The following is a 22,476-nucleotide window of genomic DNA, read 5'->3' as shown; positions in this document are numbered from 1 at the left end:
TGGGATTTGAACAATATATATAACTATACATTTATATAAGAACTTAGGATATCCGTAAATCTGAATAATATGACTCAGTAGAAATTGAATTTGACTTAAACACCGATTAATTTCAAATTGATTTGATTAAAAGATGGCTCAATTTCAGTCCTATTTAAATTAAAAAAAATATTTAATTCGAGTTTGATTTGGGCTTATTGAATCAAAATTAAAAGCAATTTAAATTTGATTTGAATAAAAAAAATTTGATTCAATCTAGCTTAAGTTCGAATCAAATCTATGATTCAAATTTATGTTTTCGTGACTTAAGTTTATAATTTATTGATAAAACAATATCATTTTATCTATAATGGATACAATAACGTTATTTAGATAATTGTTTGATATAAGCCATTTACAATAACGTCGTTTAGATAATTGTTTGATATAAACCAAATTAAATTATAAGTCAAGTTCATATTAAACTAGACTATCCTTCAATTCACAAACCAAATCAAATTGAATTTTTTTTAACTCAATTCGATTTGAAAAATAAATTGACTTATTTAGTTTTACTTTACTTAAATTTGAATTAAACAAATTTAAACTAATTAAATTGAATTAAATCAGTTTTTGAGCCTAAACTAATTTAATTAGACTCTAATTCTAAAAAAAAGAAAAAAAGAAAAATCCTCCCACCTCCTTGACCCGCGGTTGCCCGCAATGACACCCAATCATTCCTGTGATATTCCTTAGGCCGCAGTTCAACATAATCTTAAAAAACTTGCTTTCTCAAGTAATTTGATGGAATCAAGACCTTTCAGATTTTTCTTGGGATCAGAATCATAAACAAAACAGGATTATGAAGTCCAATATTGGAGGAAACCGTTTTCCCACTTTCAAACTGCCAATATTTAAAACAAGGTGAAGCAAATACTTTTTATAAATTTATATATATTATTATATAATTAAATAATCTTAAATTAAAAATAAAATAAAATTTAATCGTATAATAATATATATAAAAATATATATATTTATGTTTTTAAAATAAAAACGTATATAATTGTTTAATATTTTTTCAACTCATATAATAATTTATTCATAACAAAATTCGTAAATATATTATATATGATTCATTATATGTCATAAATTAGTATCTAAAATTATGCTATCTTGAGGGAATTGATAATGAATTTATATTGCATTTAATTTGTGGTTTGACATAGAATGAAGCAGATAAAGGTCGGTATCTAGATGCTAATTTGAAGCTCACCACATATGGTAGAAATTCTTATTACAAAAAGGAAGTTTGAAGCCCATTTCATTGTTAACTTGTCATGTCTTGCTTTTTCTGCCAAAACTAAGACAAACCCAGAAAAGTTTTTCTTCTTCTTCTATATGATGATGAGGAAGAACTGAAGGTTCTCATAAGTTGCGTCTCGTAGAACTGAAAGTTTTGATAAGTTGCAGCTGGTTTTAGTAAGTTTTGGGAGAAGAGAAAGGGAGGGATTTGAAGATGGCAGGAGGGCATATTGGACCAACTGGTGTGGCAAAGGAGAGAGCTGAACAATATCAAGGAAGGGTTACATGTTATGTGGTTATTGCTTGCCTTGTGGCTGCAGTTGGTGGGGCAATTTTTGGTTATGATATTGGAATTTCAGGTACATCTCTGTAAAAAACCAAAAAAAAAAAGTTCATGAAATCAATACTTCTTGGCTCTTTTTTGTCTTTTCATTTTCACTTTTTGGTCCCATTAGAAGAGGAACTGATATATTCATGATAATCTGGATGAAAATTACTTCACCTTTTTCCAGATTCTGATTCTGAGAAAAAAATTAACTTTTAGTATTTTGATTAGAATTTGCTATTGATTCTAGTTGAATATACAATTGGCAGGAGGAGTGACATCTATGGATCCATTTCTTAAGAAATTCTTTCCCCATGTTTACAAGAAAAAGGGTCTTGCACATGAAAATAACTATTGCAAGTTTGATGATCAAGGCCTTGCAGCATTTACATCTTCTCTATACCTTGCTGGTTTGGTTGCATCCCTTATAGCTTCACCAATTACAAGGAATTATGGCCGCCGTGCAAGTATAATTTGCGGCGGTGTCAGCTTTCTTACTGGCTCAGCTCTAAATGCTGCATCTGTCAACCTGGCAATGCTCCTCTTGGGTCGAATCATGCTTGGTGTTGGCATTGGTTTCGGAAATCAGGTATCATGTTTTGCAAAATTGCTTGATTGTCATATAGGGTAAACCATCGGTTCAAACTGTGAACTAGTGGGTAGATTGGTTCGACTGTGGTTCAATCCAGTTCAAAACTCCTAATGGACTGGCTCTTGGTTCTCAGTCGAACTGATCAGAATGTTTAGTAATGTTGCAAAACAGTTAACTTAGTCTTCCATACCATTTTTTGAAGGCCGTTCCTCTATATTTATCAGAGATGGCTCCAACCCATATTCGAGGAGCCTTGAACATGATGTTTCAGTTAGCAACAACCCTGGGAATTTTTACAGCAAACATGATCAATTATGGAACACACAGGCTTGAATGGGGATGGAGGCTCTCACTTGGCCTAGCTGCATTGCCAGCTTCATTGATGACTTTGGGAGGGCTATTTCTTCCTGAAACACCCAACAGTCTAATCGAAAGGGGACTTGTAGAGGAAGGGAGAAAAGTCCTGGAGAAAATCAGAGGAACCACACATGTTGATGCTGAGTTTCAAGACATGATAGATGCAAGCGAATTAGCTAACTCAATAAAGCATCCTTTCAGAAACATCCTTGAGAAAAGGAACAGGCCTCAACTAGTTATGGCCATCTTCATGCCCATGTTTCAGATCCTAACCGGCATAAATTCAATTCTCTTCTATGCTCCAGTGTTGTTTCAGTCCATGGGGTTCCAGCGAAATGCTTCTCTCTACTCCTCAGCTTTGACCGGAGCAGTTTTAGCATCATCCACTGTTCTTTCTATACTAGCTGTAGATAGATTAGGCCGAAGAGTTTTACTTATCAGTGGTGGATTACAAATGATTACATACCAGGTAAATATTGTGACAAAAAACGCAAGCTCTCATACTATTTAACTAATCTTAATGTTCTCTCGCGCTTTGTGGATATGTATGCAAACAGGTGGTAGTTTCGACAATCTTGGGGCTGAAACTTGGCAACAATCAAGTGCTATCAAGAGGCTTTTCAGTGCTGGTGGTGATAGTGATATGCCTGTTTGTATTGGCTTTCGGATGGTCATGGGGGCCTCTAGGATGGACAGTGCCCAGTGAAATATTCCCATTAGAAACACGATCAGCTGGGCAAGGCATCACCGTTGCTGTGAACCTCTTCTTCACATTTGCCATAGCGCAGAGCTTCCTTTCTCTCCTCTGCGGACTGAAATTCGGGATCTTCCTCTTCTTTGCTGTATGGATTGCCATCATGACAACATTTGTCTACTTCTTCCTGCCTGAAACCAAGGGGGTTCCCATTGAAGAGATGATATTCCTATGGAGAAAGCACTGGTTCTGGAAGAAGATCATGCCGGATATCCAATTCAAGCAATTCGATTCAGTGGATCAAGTTACATGAGAATGTAAATAGCAGAAGCAAGTTCAGCTGGCTCCCCAGAAAAAAAAGATGCAACAGAGAGATATGCCCAAGTAAATTATTTACGAATATAGAATCCTTGAAGCTTAATGTACCCAAAACTTTATTGGCAATAAACTTGGCCAGATTTGTTTGTGGCTTTTGCTCTCAGTTTCAGTTTCCTTCCAACAAGTTTAGCACCATCAGTCCAAGTATTTGAGTAATTAGCCTATAAATAGGAAGGAAAAAACTCAGTTGTTTTTTCCTTGAATGTTATTTGGCTTTTTTTTCTTTCTTAATTGTTCAATACATCATTTTTACTTTTTTCATCCAACATAACTGGTACATTCTTGATATGTAAGAGTGAGCAAAAATGTCCTTAACCCAGAAAAATCAAACCTTTGCTTGTTTGGCATCACTGGATATACAAAAATTAGATTATCAAAACAAGAAGGTTAAGCATATATTAATCTAATGGGTATGAAGGCTCCTTGTTAAAGATTGTAATATAGAAAGGCTGTTGTTGCTGCGTCTAGCCAGTATAGTATGATAGCTAAATCCTTTCCAGGAGAGTGTCAAATAACTAACCGATATTTGATTCAAGTGATATTCAGTACTTCGTACTTTTGAGAATTAAAAGGTCACTAGCCTGTACACCAGACACCCAATTATGCCATCACTGCAGTGCTCAACATAATCTCTCTGCAGTCTCGATGCCAGTACAATAGCCTGTTTCATGTCACCTTGACAACAAATTTCTTGCTCTTCAAGAGGAGAAAGAAGGTGTCCTTTTAGTTCTCCGTAATGAAACTCAACCTCTTGGAAATGTTTCATTTCATCGATCAGTTGTATTCCTTGTTCATGAACACATGATTTGCTATTAGAAACTTGATATTTTGGGAGAGAAATTTGTTGAGTTATAAGAGAATCCAAATGATCTGTTGAGTGGACTGCTATCTCTTGTTTGGAAAATCAACATTCATCCAAAAAAAAGATAGAGAGAAAAGTTGAGGCCTTAAAATTAAAAGTCATACAATAGCCTGTTCCATCCCAGCCGCTAAGTCAAATTGTCTATCTTAATTGGCCAAAAGACTTGTCCTCACCAAAAGTATAGTAAAATTTTAAAACGTCATTATTTGGCCTTTAAAAATTTAAATATTCACTTATAAATGAATTTTTATTAAAAATCTTAGATAAAGTTAGAGATAAAATAATTATTTATTAAAAAATTAAAATTTTATCATATTTTCCTCTTTAAATTTAAAACTCATAATTTTTCTCATCCGAAGTTTGAAAAGTTCCCTTTCACCCCTAAGTTTTTTTCTCCTCCTCCTCCAACAACAATCTCCTCTCCAACCATTTGTCGGCTTCCCACCATCGTCAAGATCGACTGATATTCTCTTTTCGGTGGTCGATTTTTGTTGGAAGAAGACAAATCGTTTTCGTCTAACGAAAAGATGAATTCGACTAGCTTGAGAGAAACCATGCATGTCTTCATTCAACCATTTTCTTCAATTAACTATCTATGTTGACAAAAATTACATCTCAAGATATGTATCTCTAGAACAACGAAGACGAAATATTAGCCACTGAAAAGAGAAGATCGGCCAACCTTGAAAATAGTGGGAAGTCGATCGACAACTCGGGAGGAGATTGTTGCCAGAGGAGGAGGAGGAGAAAAAACCTAGGGGTAAAAAGGTAACTTTTAAAACTTTGGATAAGGGTAAAATTGTAAGATTTTAAATTTAAGGAGAAAAATGTGATACAAATTTTAATTTTTTTAATAAATAATGATTTTACTTTCAATCATAATTGAGATTTTTAACTGAAATTGAGTTATAAATAAATGTTTAAATTTTTAAAAATTAAAAGATAAGATTTTGAGATTTTATTATAGCTTGGGTAATAATAAGTCTTTTGGCCATCTTAATATGCTCTAACACTAACGATTTTATATCTTTTGGTTTTCGAACCATCCAATTTGTGACATACTAAATTGAGTATTGCCTTATTTCTCATTTTAAAATATCTAATCCTATAATAATAAATTATTATTTATACACAAAGATATTCACGCTACTCTTACAAAATTTGCCAATCAAATTACAATGCACCCTTAAAGTTGAATTAAATTTATTGATGTCGTCGTCATAAACCTCACATCAAACATTTTGTTAAACCCTACAGGCCTACCCATATAGCGAGCTTTCGCACCTTAAATTCACATACGAAACCTCACTTATCTTTATTTAAAGACAAGAAACTCAGAAAAGAACCCAATTTCGTCCATTTCATTGGTATGCATTCCTTTCGAAATATAAATTTTCTTTTCTTTTCTCTTCAGTTGTTTCTTAGTAACGAATTCTTCGTGGGTTGTGTTGATTTTGTTAGATTTTTGGAATTTGGAAGTTGGGGAGATTAAATTGTGTTATATTTTGCAAGTTTCCATTGAACTTGTGACGTTTTCCATGAAATGCCTCCGAGAGAAGTGTTTTAATAGTTATACTTAAGAAGTGATCAGTTTGAATCTTACATAAATTTTTTTGTGTTTTTTTTTCCCCCTTTTCGGTGCTAGAATGAACTCAAGAGGATTAAATATCTTCAATAATAGAACCAGGAGGTTAGGGAATTTGATCGCTTTTTTCTAGTCAAAATGAATAATTTCTTTGTTTTTTCTGTTGAAGTACATAGTTTTGGATACTGGTTGAATGATATATTGACTGAAGGAGTATTGAATTTCTCAGTGCTAGAACAAATTCAAGAGTTTTATTGTACATTTTTATGATTACTGTGTTTTTGAGTACCCATCAATCATAATGTTTGCTTCACTGATTCTTATGGCGAAGCAACAGGTTATGGCATGTTGATCTCTTTTTCAGGTCATAGTTAATAATAATTTTGTTTTGGCAGCTGAAATATACAGTGTTGAGTGGAAAAAATGCCACCTTATGATTGTATGTTGCTGGCGAAACCCCATGTGAAAGCAGGAGCGTTGATGGAGTTGGTAGCAAGAGTTGCCAAACATGTCTAGAGTAGAAATGGGGTTCTTACTGAAATCAAATCATTTGGGACCGTACAGTTGGGCTATGGTATCAAGAAGCTCGATGGAAGACACTTTCAGGTAATTTAACTCACCCATGTTTTCCTTGCACTCTTAATCTTTTTGTTGTTTATATTTTATTTTTTAAACTTAAAAATTTATACCGAACCCCTTCTGTCTTAGAGTCTTTGATCTCGAGATCTTTATACAACCCTAATGGGTCCAAGTAGTTGAATTAGCTAGTAGCCAGTAACATTTTGTTGTTTACTTTGTAACTTATTGCCGTGATTTCTTTTTGTGAACATTATCGCTACTGTCAAAAATGCCTCTTTATGTTTGTCTACTTACTAACAACCCTCCTTTTTATTTGGCTTTGGACTTGACAATAAAAAAGGTAATTGGCTTTGGACTTGACAATTCATAAACTGGTTGATATTATAGGGTAAACCACTAATTATGGTTGTGATGGGATTGATCTTTCTCAATCATGTTGATGAAATGAAAAAGGTAATTGTTGTTATTGTACAATTGAAAGCTTCCACTTGGCCCACAGAATTTTCATGTAAAGTCTCTAAATTCTAAAACTTCCCTTTGAAGTATTATAACACAATTCATTTAACTGATTGTGCTTTACTCTGTTTTGAACCCTAGCATATAGGGGTACTCTTTATTTGGTTTCTTATGTAAAGCATTGCAATACACTGGAGCATGCAAACTTGGAAAAAGAGCACAATTAGAAATCCTAAATCTTAATTGATTTCCAAACTAAATCATCATATGACCATAGAGCTTATTGGCTTTTAATTATAAAAGATATCACAATTGTTAAGTTAGAAATTCTTTGGAATTCAATAGTTGCAAAAGTTAGGTCAGACAGATATTTATAGTCTTACCATATTACATGCACTAGGAAATGTCTTAAAATTTACTGACATATAGTTAAAGAACCCACATCCTAAATTTCCTAGGATTCAAACTCAAGACCATTTGAAAAATCTTATATAAGTGGTGGTAATGAGAGTTTTTATTTACCGCTGTGGACCATAATGGGAAAAAATGAAGTTACAGGGAAACAAGTTATTTACATAGAAAAGTAGACTGTATCTTTTTAGCTATTGGTGTATATATTATGAAGCTTGTGAGGCTTATGGCTTCATGGAGGATGAGTGACACTACATAGTCATGCTTTATTTATCCCTTTTTAACTGGATGGATTTCCCATGGTTGATCAATGAAACAAACTGGCTGTTTCTTTTCTACATTGTGTAGGGCCAAATGATGCAGTTGACTATGATGGCTACACCCAACATCAACAAGGAGCTACATTACCTGAACAAGGAAGATAGGCTACTGCGTTGGCTTTTGGTTAAGCACACAGACAAAATATGGGCTGGAGTTTCTTAGTGAAGAAGATGGAAAAGCTGAACTTAGCAAATTTTCCCGAAGCAGCATCTATGACGATGAGGATCTTGATGAAGATGATGACGATTATGATGAATATGATGCAGAGCAAGAGGAAAGAAAAGAATATGTTCATCTTTTTTCTAGTAAGGTTGACATCATCTATTTTTGTCAGTTAAGAGTAATGAAATTATTTAATTGTAATTCTGCTGCCAGCTGATAATCTGTTGTGAGCTTTAAGTTTTGTTCTTTTAGACCTTTTTGCTTATATTTCAGCTACTAAACAAAAGGGACCTAAAGGCAACTCTTGTTCTGGGTCTCTCATTTATGGAATCACTTGATTGTAGACGTTTGGAATAGATATATGGTGATAGGGCATATCAAATCTAGTTGTATAGCCAATGAATTAGGATTTTGAAATTAGAGATTTAATATGTCTTAATGGACTTGGTATATGTCTCCAATTTTGGCCGTGAGATTGCGTAAGGGGCTTGAGCATGGTCCCCTTTATCACAATCAATTGATAATAATTGACACATTGGGCTAGTAATATGGGTATGCCTGTCCAAATTTCATCTTTCTACTGAATTGTTTGTGTTTCTGACATTTCGTTGAACATTTTTAACACATTATTTCTCTTGGTGTGCCCAGTTGAAACCGATAAATGGAATTCAGAAAGCATATATATATATAATCTCTAAATCAAATTTATCAATAGCCAGTTTAGTTAGAGAGCCAAGGCGCCTAATACTGAACTCATGTCACGTTATAAGTGTGATTGTCTATATACTAATATGGTGAATTTTCGAGTTTGACAGATAATATCTACGTCAAAGAGTATAGTATGGATAGCATTATGTGTGTTAATAAGTAGTAGTGGATGTCTGAACTGAGTTTAAGTAAGGGATAGCTACTATGTGTTTAAAATGGATAATTTATTAATAGTTAGTCGTCTATTATATTAGGATGTTACAAGTGATATTTACTAATAGGATAAACCGTAACGATGATATTGAGTCTTTTAAAGAGTAAATATAATACTATAGAAAAATCTTACATCGATAAAGTACAAAAGAGACATTGAATTTATATGAGAATCATACATTACGTGAGAATACTAAAAAAACATTAATTAATATAGTCATGAGCTTTTAAACATATTTTAGGTTTCAAAATTCAAAAATAATCTGTGATAGATTATGTGTTCATAGCATCCAACTGTGGTTATAAGTTCAACGTTACGAATTAATAAATAATTGGTTGTAGCTTTTAGGTATGATTAGGTAAAAAGGGTGTCAATTCAAATGAGGTTAATGGCTAAGTAACGTATATCTTTTGACTGAAATGGGTTGGCATCCAATAAAAGGGGAAAAATCTCTTCTCTTATATTTTATTTTCCTGAAAAAGAAGTGTTTTTTTCCCAGTACACACGGCCACGTAGTGGGTGCCATATCTTTTTCAAAAGTGTCTTGGAAAAATTTCCGTCAAACCGTAAAGTTTTACCATTTTTGGCCCTTTTTTGGGTGATCATAAGCTATCTGTTATTGTTTTAGTCTTTTCCCCTCTTCTGTGTTTAAGGTAATTTTGTTTGATATTCAAATTTCTACTACAGAATCAGGGTAATTTTGTTACATAACCAGTACATCCAGGAGCGGATTTGAGTCAAACGGAGTCCAAAGAAGGGCCAGTTTGAGCTGGGTAGCAATATAGATAGGGGCAGAGCGGCAGCATTCTATAGCAGTGAAGGATTCATTGAGAATTAACTTTCTCAGCAACTTTTCTCTGAAACAACATTAATGGTGGATTGCTTCAGCCAAACATTATCTTCACGGGCTCACTGTGACGTATTGCGGACGAAGAGGAGTTTTCTTGTGATGCCAAAACAATTTAATACCTCTCACTGTTCTGTTTCCAATAAATGAAACCACAACCAGAGCACAAAATTAGTTTCAAATTAACAGCAACAAAAGACAGAGTCTTTTATGTCCATTGCAATTAAATTTTCATAACTTAAACCCTCTTTGTCTTTTCACATTTTGTTTCACTCTTTCTTACCATCCATCATGATGTTTTTAAAATGAACTAAAAGTTAGTATATTATTCATAATAATATTTGATGAGATGATTCTGAAATGACAGAATAAATAAACAATCAATTTGAATAATGACAAACTCTGTTGGTTAATTCATTATAGTATGTTTAGATTTTATAAGTTAAAAAATGTCAAATTATTTGCCCCATTATTGATTAATCTACACTTTAAAATCATAACATTCTTCTGCTATGTAAATTGATAATTTTATTTGGTGTTACATTAAAATTAATACCAAATATTAATTTATTATTATATAATTAAAAATTACTTTAACTTTAATTCAAAATTATTTAATTATATATGTGTTTGCATCTATGTTTGTACTTATTTTGAGTACATTTTTTTTTTAATTGATAGGTCATTGTCACATAGTTAACATGATCATCGTCAAAGACGCTTAAAACAATATTGATATCTTGTTTTAAGGTTTCAAATCACGATTTAGAGAATTACGAATCTTAATTTAAGAGCTTATTAAAAGACTTATTAAAAAACTTAAAAGGGATTAATGTTACCTTTATAACTCACCAAATATATATTGTCTTCACCTCGATTATAAGACTAAATAGATCATAATCAGAAATTAAAAAAAAAAGGAAAAAAAAAAAACCCTCACAAAACCCTTACAACAATTATTGGAATGAATGATTTGGACCACAAAGGGATGGACTGCAAGTAGCTTTGTCTATTATTTGAGAACACAAAAGGCAAGACTCATCATCATAAATCAGAAAGAAAAAGGGAATTGCTTTTATCAAAACCAGTGTCTTTTACCCTTTACCTTCCCTGCACTTGCAAAATGTCACTTCCTTCACTAGGACAAGATTTACTGTTGTCTTCTTTACTTTATTTCAACCTAATTTTCTTTGTTCTGTCAAAACCCCAATTTCTAACTCCAAACTAACAGTCCCCTCTTTCTTTACGCATTATAAATGTCGTCTTAAAATGAAAAGGAAGTTACTCATTTCATCTAAACATAATATGAGTTCAACAAAGATGGAATAGCTTGATAATTATGCAAATTTGCCAGAAAAAGTCAGGCCAGTAACCTTATAAAAGATGTCTATAAAATGGATATATGCTAAAAAATAGCATAGGTTATAGGATTCTCTCCAGTGAAAAAGAAAGTGCAAATGCCTCTCTGTGAGTGTGATCAGGATAAAACAAAAAGTTTTAATTCTTTAATGGCCAACAAAATTAAAATAAATTAACCCATCCAGGGTCCCTCTTGCCCCCAAAAGCACCCTAATAATATTCTCATTTCATCTAATCACTATCTCTAGTTCCCATGCATCATTCAACCCACAAAAAAATGAAAACGCCAACCCGCTTTGTTGTTTTCTTTGTTTCCTGAAAACAAAAAGAATTTTTTGCAAAATTTTGTGAGTGTGTGAGTGAGAGAGAGAGTGTCCCTCTTGGTATTTTCAATGGAAATTTTTCATTGCTTGTACTTGATTTTTGTTATCTCCTCCATGTCTCTTTCATTAGTTTTTGCAAATGATCCTTATTCTGAAGCCCTTCTTGGTTTAAAATCTCAAGTCATTGATGATTTCAACAGTCTAGATGATTGGTTTGTGCCTTCTGGAGAAAACCCACTGGGGAAAATCTATGCTTGTTCATGGTCTGGAGTTATATGCAACAAGAACAATTCCATTGTTGTCGGTTTAAACTTGTCCACAAAACTGCTTGCTGGTGAGTTACCAGGGAAATACTTCTGGGTTTTCCATGATCTTGTTGATCTTAATCTCAGTCAGAACTCTTTCTCTGGTCAATTTCCTGTTGAAATATTCAATCTTTCTAATTTGAGAAGCTTGGATATCAGTAGAAACAATTTTTCTGGTCACTTTCCAGGAGGGTTGCAGAGTCTTCAAAACCTGGTTGTTCTTGATGCCTTTAGTAACAGCTTTTCAGGTCCTTTACCTGTTGAAGCTTCTCATCTTCAGAATCTCAAGGTTCTGAATTTAGCTGGGAGTTACTTCAGTGGACCAATCCCATTTCAGTATGGTTCTTTCCAGAGCCTGGAGTTTATTCATCTAGCTGGAAACTTTCTCAATGGCGAAATTCCACCAGAGCTTGGAAATCTCAAGACTGTGACTCACATGGAAATTGGTTACAACTCTTACCAGGGAGGCATCCCTTGGCAATTGGGTAACATGAGTGAGATTCAGTATCTTGATATTGCTGGTGCAAATCTCTCTGGCTCAATACCAAAAGAACTCTCCAATCTCACCAAACTTGAGTCTATTTTTCTCTTTAGAAACCACTTGACTGGGAAGATTCCCGGGGAGTTTAGCAACATGAAGGCTCTCTCAAGCTTGGATCTTTCCGATAACCAGCTTTCGGGGCCTATTCCTGAGAGCTTTGCTGAGTTGAAGAACCTGAGTTTGCTAAGTCTTATGTACAATCAAATGAGTGGCACTGTACCCGACGGCTTAGCTCAACTTCCTGCCCTGGAAATTCTATTCATATGGAACAATTTTTTCTCAGGGTCACTTCCTGAGAATCTTGGCAGAAACTCAAAGCTTAGATGGGTTGATGTTTCTACTAACAATTTTGTTGGTAGCATTCCTCCAGATATTTGTTCTGGAGGTGTGTTGTTCAAGTTGATTTTGTTTTCAAATAATTTTACTGGAAGTCTTTCACCATCCCTCTCCAATTGTTCCACTCTTGTCAGACTGAGGCTTGAAGACAATTCATTCTCAGGTGAAATCCCTTTGAAATTCAGCCATTTTGCTGATATTTCTTACATAGACTTGTCTAGGAACAAGTTCACTGGTGGGATTCCCACTGATATATATCAAGCTTCAAAGCTTCAGTACTTCAATGTCTCTGATAATCCAGAGCTAGGAGGCATGATCCCACCTAAAACTTGGTCTCTTCCACTGCTGCAAAATGTTTCAGCATCAGCTTGTAACATTACAGGCACTCTCCCTCCATTCAAGTCCTGTGAATCCCTTACTGCCGTTGAACTGCAAATGAACAACTTATCAGGAACTATCACTGGAAGTATTTCGGATTGCCAGGCACTTAAGAGAATTAATTTAGCTAACAATAAGTTTACTGGTTCTATCCCTGAAGGACTGGCAAATCTCCCTGATTTAGGTGTCCTAGACTTGTCACATAACAATTTCAGTGGCTCAATACCACGAAAGTTTGGGAATTGTTCAAGCTTGGTTCTCCTAAATGTATCTTTCAATGATATATCTGGCTCCATTCCCTCAGGAAAGGCCCTGAAAATGATGGGTAGTAGTGCGTATGTTGGAAATCCAAAGCTATGTGGAGTTCCTTTGCAATCGTGTGCAACTTCAATAGCTATATTGGGAAGCAAAGGCTCCGGAAAGCTCATACTTGTGCTGCTACTATGTGTAGGGGTTTTAATGTTCATTGCAGCAGCACTTTTGGGGATACTTTGGTTCAGAAGAGGAAGTAAAGGCCAGTGGAAAATGGTCTCATTTCTTGGACTTCCTCGGTTCAAAGCAACCGACGTCTTGAAGAGCTTCAATTCTACTGATGCAGAGGAAGCAATGCAACCTCCACAATCAGGTTCCATATGCAAGGCAGTTCTGCCTACAGGAATTACAGTATCGGTGAAAACAATCAAATGGGGAGCAAAGAGAATGAAGGTCATGGAAGAATTTTTAACTAGGTTGGGAAGTGCAAGGCACAAGAATTTGATTAGATTGCTTGGTTTTTGCCACAACAATCATCAAGCCTATCTGCTATATGACTACTTGCCTAATGGAAATTTGTCTGAGAAGATCAGAATGAAAAAGGATTGGCCCACCAAGTGCAGAATTGTGATGGGAATTGCTAGAGGACTTTGCTTCCTTCACCATGATTGCAATCCTGCAATCCTTCATGGAGATCTCAAGTCAAGTAACATAATTTTCGACGAAAATATGGAACCCCATCTAGCTGAATTTGGCCTCACACATCTTACACAACTAGCAAATGGTTCAATTCCAGCAACAAATTCCAGGAGAGAATCAGGTACAGTTTACCTTTTACATGCTTTCATGTAGCATGCATTTTAGCTTCATGCCTTTGTGCATAATTTATAAGCGATAGATGGGCATTTATTCAGGTGAATTCAACAATACCATCAAGGAGGAGCTGTACATGGACATCTATGGTTTTGGAGAGATCATTCTCGAAATCTTAACAAATGGTAGGCTTACAAATGCTGGAACTAGCATTCGAAACAAGCCAAGAGAGAGCCTCTTGAGAGAAATATGCAATGACAATGAAGTTGGTTCAAGCAGTTCATTGCAAGAGGAGATAAAATTGGTTCTTGATGTTGCACTTCTCTGCATTAGAACTACTCCTTCGGATCGCCCTTCCATGAACGACACGTTGAAGTTTCTATCACGACTGTCGCCACTAAGCAAAACTGCAGAACTATGAAGCAAGAACAAACAAGGCATGTCAAAGAGCGAGAATACATATCTACATATATATATATCATGAATACATATATATTTATGTATATAAGAAGCAGATAACATATATGATATGAGAGTGGCATTGTTATATTTAGTTTTGAGTCATATTGATTGAGTTTGTGGATTAATTCTGTAAGTATGGTATCACACTGAAGATTAACTAGTGGAATCTCATCCTGTCAGGTTTTTAGCTTTCTTCATGCCTAACGGTTTAAGAATTTCATGTGTTTTTAGTGCCTAATTGCTAGTTTCTTGCCATGTTTAGCTCAAAATGATCCACAATAGATAAGGTTTAATCCATAATAAGCTTACTACCACTCGAAGATTCAAGTTAAGAGGCATCGTCATTTGTGGTAAGAATCAAATCTAAACTTACCTAAGAAACGAGTAAGTATATGACATCCAATGACTTTTTATCTTTTGTTTCTGGTTTTTCTTCTACTCTAGTTTATTTTTTGTCGATTCTTCTTTTTTATTTTGAACGAAGCTTTAACTTTTTGTTTGCCTAACACTTTTGGGCAATTTTTCAGAAAAATTCATTATTAGCTTATAGGGATATGTATAATTTATTTTAAATTGTAAAATTGAATTTAACTATTTAAAAATTACAGTTTGGTTTGGATTAAAAATTTTTCAATCCTTTTTTTTTTTTAGTTTGGATGATTTTTAAACAGAACTAAATCGTAAATCATATTTTTTAATATATATATATATATATATATATATATATATATATATATATATATATATATATATATAAATTTTTTAAAAACTTAATTTTTCTTATTATATATCGTATAATATGTATTTTAAAAAATAAAATAATAAAAAAATTATAATTGATATGTCATTATTTTAAAAAATATCATAAACACTCATAACATTTAAAAATTTTTCATAAACATCCACATTGTACTATTATTTTTTTTTAAAAATATATCGATTTATATTAATAATATGTAGTATATATTGTAAGATATTAATAACTATGATTCAAATCGTAATTTAAACTGAATCAAATTATATTTTTTTAATTTGGTTTGATTTAATTTAAAATCTAAAATGATTTAATTAGATTTAATTTATAAATTTTATAAACTTTTTTAATTTAATTTAAAAAAATTCTCAAACTATATTAAACCAGGGTAAACAGACCCTCGTTAGCTTGAAGGAGCCGAACTTAAATTTGAATATAATATAAAAGGCTTTAGTCGATATATAAATCCGAAGATTGGCGGGAATAGTCACGTGCCAACGTCACGTCAGCACCAAAAACTTAAAACCCAACCCCATATCCCCTCCATTTTTACACGCAGAGAGACGCTCTAAACCTGCTTTACTCTTCCAACCACCGAAACAAATAAGAGTAGAAGAAACTCAGAAAGATTGAAAATAAACGATGTCCGGATGGGACGAAGGCGCGGTGTTTTACAGCGATCAAGCCCTGTTCCCGAAGGACGCCGCGGGGGGAGCTTCGACGGAGGCCACGCCACGCCGCCACTCGGTCCTGATCAAGTTCAAGTAGTTCATCAGAAACTTCGAGAGAGACAAGAACGTGTTTCTTACAGAGAAAGCTTGATCGAAGTTTTTGCTGGTTCACTCGGAGGACCTCCTCTCCTTTGATGCCGACCTTTCCTCTCTCCTCCGCTCCTCTCCTGCCGACTACCTCCCTTTAGTACTATCTGCTTTTCGATTAATTTTCAAATTTAAATTTAAGTAGGTGTACGGATTGAAAAGTTTTTATTTTTATTTCTTTATTATGTATCAGAAATCAGGGTTATCAGATTTTATGTGGTATAATATTAATGAGTCTTGAAAATACAGCAACATTTTAATGTATAATGAAGGATTTGATAAATATTCTATTTTACTTTTTAATTGGTTGCATGATTGTTCAAGTCCTGTATGCGTTTATTAGTTTGAGACGGCGGCAGCTGAGGTTTTGGCAAGTTTGAAGATGAAGATGCAGATGGAGGAGCCAAAGGTAGGGGAGGTGCAGATTTTGCTTACCTCTAAGGAGGATTCTATGTCAATACGGTTGCTTGGCGTAAGTGAGTTTGGATTTTCGTTAAAATTATTGTGAGTTGTTTATTTTATGTTTTGAATGACCATTTAAAGGGAGTGATGTTTCTCTAACCGTTGGGCATTCTCAATATATCTCAAAGCTGGTACAGATATCTGGGATTACTACAGCTGCTTCCAGGGTTAAGGCACAGGCAACTCATGTTCATCTATCATGCAAGGATTGTAAAAGTACCATTGATGTCCCTTGTCATCCAGGCCTTGGTGGGGCGATTGTTCCTCGATCTTGTGGCCATCTCCCTCAGTTTAATATCATAAAATCTTGTCATAGTTCATGTTTTTGGAATTAGGAGTTGGAGGAATTATTGGTATTTTCTGTAGGTGGGAGAAGAAGCTTGCCCCATTGATCCTTGGAATGTGATTCCTGAAAAGAGCCAGTATGTTGATCAGCAAACCCTGAAACTGCAAGAGAATCCTGAGGTAATGAAATTCTCATTTGATGGGTGTGACTTTGAAATTAGAGTTTCACAAGGTTGATCATTACAGGGATTTACAGCATTTTTCAAGCTGCCAATTCATCTGCCTTATAAGAATCCTTGCACCTTGAGGGATAGCATTCTAATATATCTTAATTGTATTTCATTGCTGATTTTCTTGTGTTGCTTTAATTTTATTCAGTCATTAAGGAGCAGTTGCAGTCAGCCAACCTTATATCAGGGTTGTAGGTATAGAAGAAACAAATGAGGCCATCTCTTGATGTCCTTCTGCTTTCACACAAGAAGAGGTAAGAACTGAAATTATGTTGAACACATTTTTCTAAATTGTACCATCATCTCTCCAGTGCCTTTATACTGGTGTGCATTCAATCAGGTGGGATTCTTATGAAGGATATATAATCTTTTTGTCGTGGTGCTCATTTAGAAGCCCTATGTTTTCTCCTTTTTTTGTTGGTTGAGAAAAACAAATTGTACACTAATTTTCATCTGATTTTTCTGAAATTTTTATGCGAACAAAACTGCAATTTGGTTGGCAGAGTTATGATGCATGACTAGAAATTTTATTTTTGATGGGTTATAATCTTCATTATAACCCAACTTCTCAGAGCTTGTGCCTTTTCTTCTCCAATAATTTTCATTAGCTAAGTCCTGTGTTGCTAGTATATACCTTTAAGTGTTGACCAATGAAACCCAGAAAAAAAGAAGAGCAAATATTTGTTGAATAATGATATGATCCTGTTATGGGAGCCCCTTTTTCATATTGTAAATTGTAATTTCACTACTTGCAGATAGAAGAATTCAAAAAATTTGCTTCACAACCAGATGCATACAAAGCAATATGCTCTAAAATTGTTCCCTCCATATGTGGTCACAATGATGTGAAGAAAGCTGCGGCTTGCCTTCTGTTTGGAGGATCAAGAAAGGTATATCATAAACTTCAACAGTGTGAACTTGTCTAATTTATTGATTTAATATGAATTTATTAGTGAATATAGAATTTGCCAGATGGTGTGAAGTTAAGAGGTGATATCAATGTCCTGCTTTTGGGAGACCCATCTACTGCCAAATCTCAGGTTAGTTCTCTATATTTTTATTAGTGTTATGCATATAGGTTTTTTGAAGTTACTGTTTGGTGGTTGCTTTGTGGCTCTGTTTTATTCCTGCTCTTATTGAAAGGTTCTTGATGTATATGTAAGCTTTTTCGTCTAGGCATGATAAGTTTCCATCTAAGATAATTCATTCTCTTGCTTCTTTTGCCACACCGGTGCTAATTTTATGATTACTATTTTTAGTTTGTCAAGTTTGTTGAGAAGACAGCTCCTATAGCGGTTTATACTTATGGGAAAGGTTCATCAGCTGCTGGTCTTACAGCTTCAGTGATCCAAGATAGCAGTACTGTATGTTCTTGATCTTATGTGTCAATACAATTTATATTGTTCATTTTATTCTTTCCCTATGTTTCATGGAAGTTGGTTTTTAATTGATTAATAATTTCCTGTTAACTTGAATTAATTGATTCCATGACTTCATTTTCTTCCAAATCAGCATGAATTTTATCTTGAAGGAGGAGCCATGGTTTTGGCAGATGGTGGTGTTGTCTGCATTGACGAATTTGACAAAATGAGATCAATGAGATCAGAGGATAGGTATTTCTAAATAGAATTAGATTTTGAAGACTGCATTTCTCCATCTTATGATGATGGTCCTTCAAGAGTTTGGCTTTCTGTGGCTTGGGGTTTCTATTCATGAAGCCATGGAGCAGCAGACAATATCCATTGCGAAAGCAGGAATAACAACTGTTCTCAATTCAAGAACTTCAGTTATTCCTCCTGCTAACCCTCCATCAGGATGTTATGATGACCTTAAGGTTAATGCAGCTTCTGTTGTTTTTTTAACCGGGGACCTTACCCGTATTTGTTGGATGGATAAACTCAGGTCACAGTGATCTGACTCACAATCATTACATCAAGTAAGTCCAGGTTTTACTGTTACAGACCTGGAGGGTGAGGAGTCCTAATCCAGAAAGGTGCAGTTTCTTCCCAGGAAGCAGCACCAGAACTGCAGAATTCCCAGAATTACAACACCACACAGTATAGTTGGAATAGTAGTCAATGTAACAGTGAAATGTAAACCATTCAATGTAACAGAACATCAAGATTTGTGTATTCATTCCATTTAACGAGATCTGATTACAATCAAGGAAGAATCCCTCTTTCTGTGTATTACAATATTGATTTTCAGAAATTACATAGAACAGTGATTGCTTACTCAAAAGAACACAGCTCCACAATAGCCTTATCAAACACAACTGCCCATCCCACACAGCTCTTCGAGAGGCTTACTCTCCCTTCCTAATCACTTTCCTCTAAAAAAAGCTCTCCCCACTCTTCCCTCCTCCAAGTCTATATCTACTCTCCCACTCCTCTGCCTTCTTTCTGCCACTCAGGGTTTGCCACCTCATCACCTGAATTTCCCAAGATCAAATATAATTTCCTTGCTTCTAACTCCTGCTGCCTTTGACTTGAGAGACTCTTCAAACTTTTTTGATTATCTTCTGTCTTTCCAGCTTGGCTGCCACTTGTCATTCCTCCTCTCTTGGTCTTCTTTTTGACATACACCTTCATCCTAACAATCACAAGCATGACAGATATTCGAACCCAAACTTTCTTTACTTGGATCAGTTTTTCATTTTCATACTGTATTTTCTGCTTGAGTAATTAACCACGTTTTTCTCTTTTCAGACAGCTCTAGATAATATTGATTTGTATACAACCATTCTTTCTAGATTTGATTTAATTTTTATTGTGAAAGATGGTAGAATGTAGAGTCGGGACAAGGTAATATATGACATCTCGCTTAGCTATTAAATTTCCTTTAATTAGTTGCTGAAAATAAATTTCTATATTGCAGCTTATTGCTAGCGATATCATGAAAGTTTCTGCATCTGCAAATGCTGTCTCAGGTGATAGCAAAGCTTCTGAGGATGAGAATTGGCTGAAGAGGTATTTGTTCCAAGCAAGTTTTTATATGTTCTTCAAAAACCCAATCTGCTTAAATACATATGATATACTCAAGTGTTTGAGTTGCAACTCTGACAGGTATTTATAATACTGTAGAGTTGAATGCCGCCCCCGTCTATCAGAATCTGCCTTAGCAAAGCTTCAGGATCAGTATGTCCAAATAAGAAAGGTATTCTAACGTTAGTTTATGGCCCCTAGTCTGACAACCAGTAATAGCTATTATCATAATTATTATTGCAGAACATGAGACGCCAGGCAAATGAAACCGGTGAGGCTGCTGCAGTACCCATTACTGTAAGGCAGCTTGAAGCTATTGCAAGGTTAAGCGAGGCACTTGCTAAAATGAAATTGTAAGAACTGGATTTAAACATAAGACTAAAAAATTCAAGTTGTATCCATATGTTTCCTCTAGTTTTTGTCTTTCCCTTTGCGGGGCTAACATCTGTATTACTTATCTGCCACTCCTTGAACCATGATATTAGGTCCCGTATTGCGACTGAGAATGAAGTTAACGGTGCTGTAAGACCAGGGGTGGATTCGGGCCGGGTCGAGCCCGAACACCCTTTGGCTTGAGTTCAGCTTGAATAGATATGGTCAGGCTTGAATTCAACTCGAGTTCATCGAACCAAAATTAAATCTAGCTTGAGTTCGGCTCAAATGAAAAATAGCTCAGTTTAATTTAGTTCAAGTGCGGCTTGATTTTATAGCTCAAATTAATTATTCAAATTCGTAGCTCGGTTCGGCTCAGATTAATGGTTTGAATTGATGGCTCAAATGTATAGCTTGGATTCGTAGCTCGAGTTTGTGATTCATTAACAAAACAACATTGTTTTATTTAAATAATATTCAAAATTTCTGTTTCGAGTCACAGATTCGAGCTGAATTGAGTCACAAATTCGAACTGCCAATTCAAACTACTAAAATCGAGCCATGAATTCGAACCAAAACAAGCTACGAATTCGAACTACTGATTTGAGCTATGAATTTGAGCTAAACACCTATTGACTCAAATTAAAAAATGAACCAAATATTTTAGCTCGAGTTCGGTTTGAATTTTAATTAAACGAATTTAAGCAGAACTAAATCAAATCAAATCAACTTTTGAGACTGCGCGGATTTGGATCATATCTACGGCTAAGTAAGACATTTTACAGTTTCCACAATGGGCGCAGCACAATCTGGAATACATCAACAGGTAAATCTAACCGGCGAGATGGCTAATGAGATAAAGGTTGAGCCATATGAATGATGACCACCATTCTGCCCTTTTTTCCCCCCAAAACTTCCATTAATCATTGGTTCCCTTTAAACAGCAAGCCGAAACCCATATAAAAAGAAAACTAGGCATCGGAAACCAAATTTCGGAAAGGAGATTGATTGATGATCTCGCCAGAATGGGACATGAATGAATCAACAGTAAGTGATGATTGTCGGATTTAACAATGTTAGACATTGTTAGTTTGGATAATGGTTCAGTAGATAGACATCATTTTTTAGTGGCAAATCACCCATTAGGTTTAAATAATTGCTGTTTGAACTGAGATCGTCGCTTACATGTGTTGGCGGGTAAGAAGAGCTCTGATACCTGTGCACCAGAGAGATGAAGTTGAATACAAATAAGACAGGCGGGTTATTTTCCGAAAAGTATACCAGCCCCTCAAAGCATATGTGATTATTCCTAATGACACATTTTATAAAATTACCAAAAAGGCCCCTAAACTTAGCGGATACTAGGGACAAATTAAAAGACATACATGTACCGCACGCATATTTCTCTGGTTTGAGTATAAAAAGAGGTTTCCACTTCCTTGTAGTTTTGTTGGTTGTGACATAAATTCATGAATCACTTTACAATAATATGATGCAGCGAAACTAGAGTTGGTTTCAATTTGAACTCAAATTTGAGTAAAAAATTGTATTCATTTTCATTATAAATTGAGTTCAAATTGATTTTAATATTTTAGAGTCGGTGCGGATCAAGTTAAAATATCTTAATTAATATTTTATAGTATGATAATATTTTATTATTGTTACTTGTGTGTTATTAAAAATAAATAAAATGTGAATAACACAAAAATTCATCAAAGAGAACTCTAAAGGAATAAAATGAAAATTTTATAACATCCAAATTTTAATAATATCTAATAATATATTGAAAAACAAATAAGGGTATTATGGATTTTTACTTAAAAGTTGAGGGTAGATTCCAATTGTGATAAATTTGAATAAAGATTCATTTGAGTTTGATTTAAATTTATAACGGTTAGTTCAAACTTAAGTTTAAATTTTTTGAAACAGTAAACAATAATGTTAGAGAAAAAAAAATCATTTAAAAAGATGAAAAAAACAAATTTTGATGTTTATGTTAATCGACAATTGAGCTTAAGTTTGATAAG

At 34.5% G+C, this 22,476-nt stretch overlaps 2 protein-coding genes, 1 long non-coding RNA gene and 1 pseudogene across 3 annotated transcripts; all 4 read left to right on the top strand.

Moving 5' to 3' along the window:
- The first annotated feature begins 1,229 nt into the window (after positions 1 to 1,229).
- Positions 1,230 to 3,733, top strand: LOC123201104 (sugar carrier protein A-like). The gene is made up of 4 exons (XM_044616565.1): positions 1,230 to 1,643; positions 1,879 to 2,198; positions 2,404 to 3,027; positions 3,116 to 3,733. Exons 1-4 carry the CDS (start codon positions 1,499 to 1,501, stop codon positions 3,563 to 3,565), a joined length of 1,539 nt encoding a protein of 512 aa, XP_044472500.1. The 5' UTR covers positions 1,230 to 1,498; the 3' UTR covers positions 3,566 to 3,733.
- Positions 3,734 to 5,686: 1,953 nt separating this feature from the next.
- LOC123200318 lies at positions 5,687 to 8,390 on the top strand. The gene is made up of 3 exons (XR_006498528.1): positions 5,687 to 5,859; positions 6,473 to 6,683; positions 7,872 to 8,390. It is a non-coding gene; the product is annotated as an uncharacterized LOC123200318 (long non-coding RNA).
- A 2,983-nt stretch (positions 8,391 to 11,373) lies between these two features.
- On the top strand, positions 11,374 to 14,782 carry LOC123200202 (leucine-rich repeat receptor-like protein kinase TDR). The gene is made up of 2 exons (XM_044615354.1): positions 11,374 to 14,089; positions 14,184 to 14,782. The coding sequence occupies exons 1-2, from the start codon at positions 11,527 to 11,529 to the stop codon at positions 14,501 to 14,503; spliced, it is 2,883 nt and encodes a 960-aa protein (XP_044471289.1). The 5' UTR covers positions 11,374 to 11,526; the 3' UTR covers positions 14,504 to 14,782.
- Positions 14,783 to 15,948: 1,166 nt separating this feature from the next.
- LOC123200292 lies at positions 15,949 to 20,491 on the top strand (annotated as a pseudogene).
- Positions 20,492 to 22,476: the final 1,985 nt, after the last annotated feature.

The sequence above is a fragment of the Mangifera indica genome, chromosome 17 (genome assembly GCF_011075055.1).
Source record: "Mangifera indica cultivar Alphonso chromosome 17, CATAS_Mindica_2.1, whole genome shotgun sequence".
Lineage (NCBI taxonomy): Eukaryota > Viridiplantae > Streptophyta > Magnoliopsida > Sapindales > Anacardiaceae > Mangifera > Mangifera indica.
Note: the sequence above shows the minus strand (reverse complement) of the source record. Positions and strands in the feature narration are given on the sequence as shown.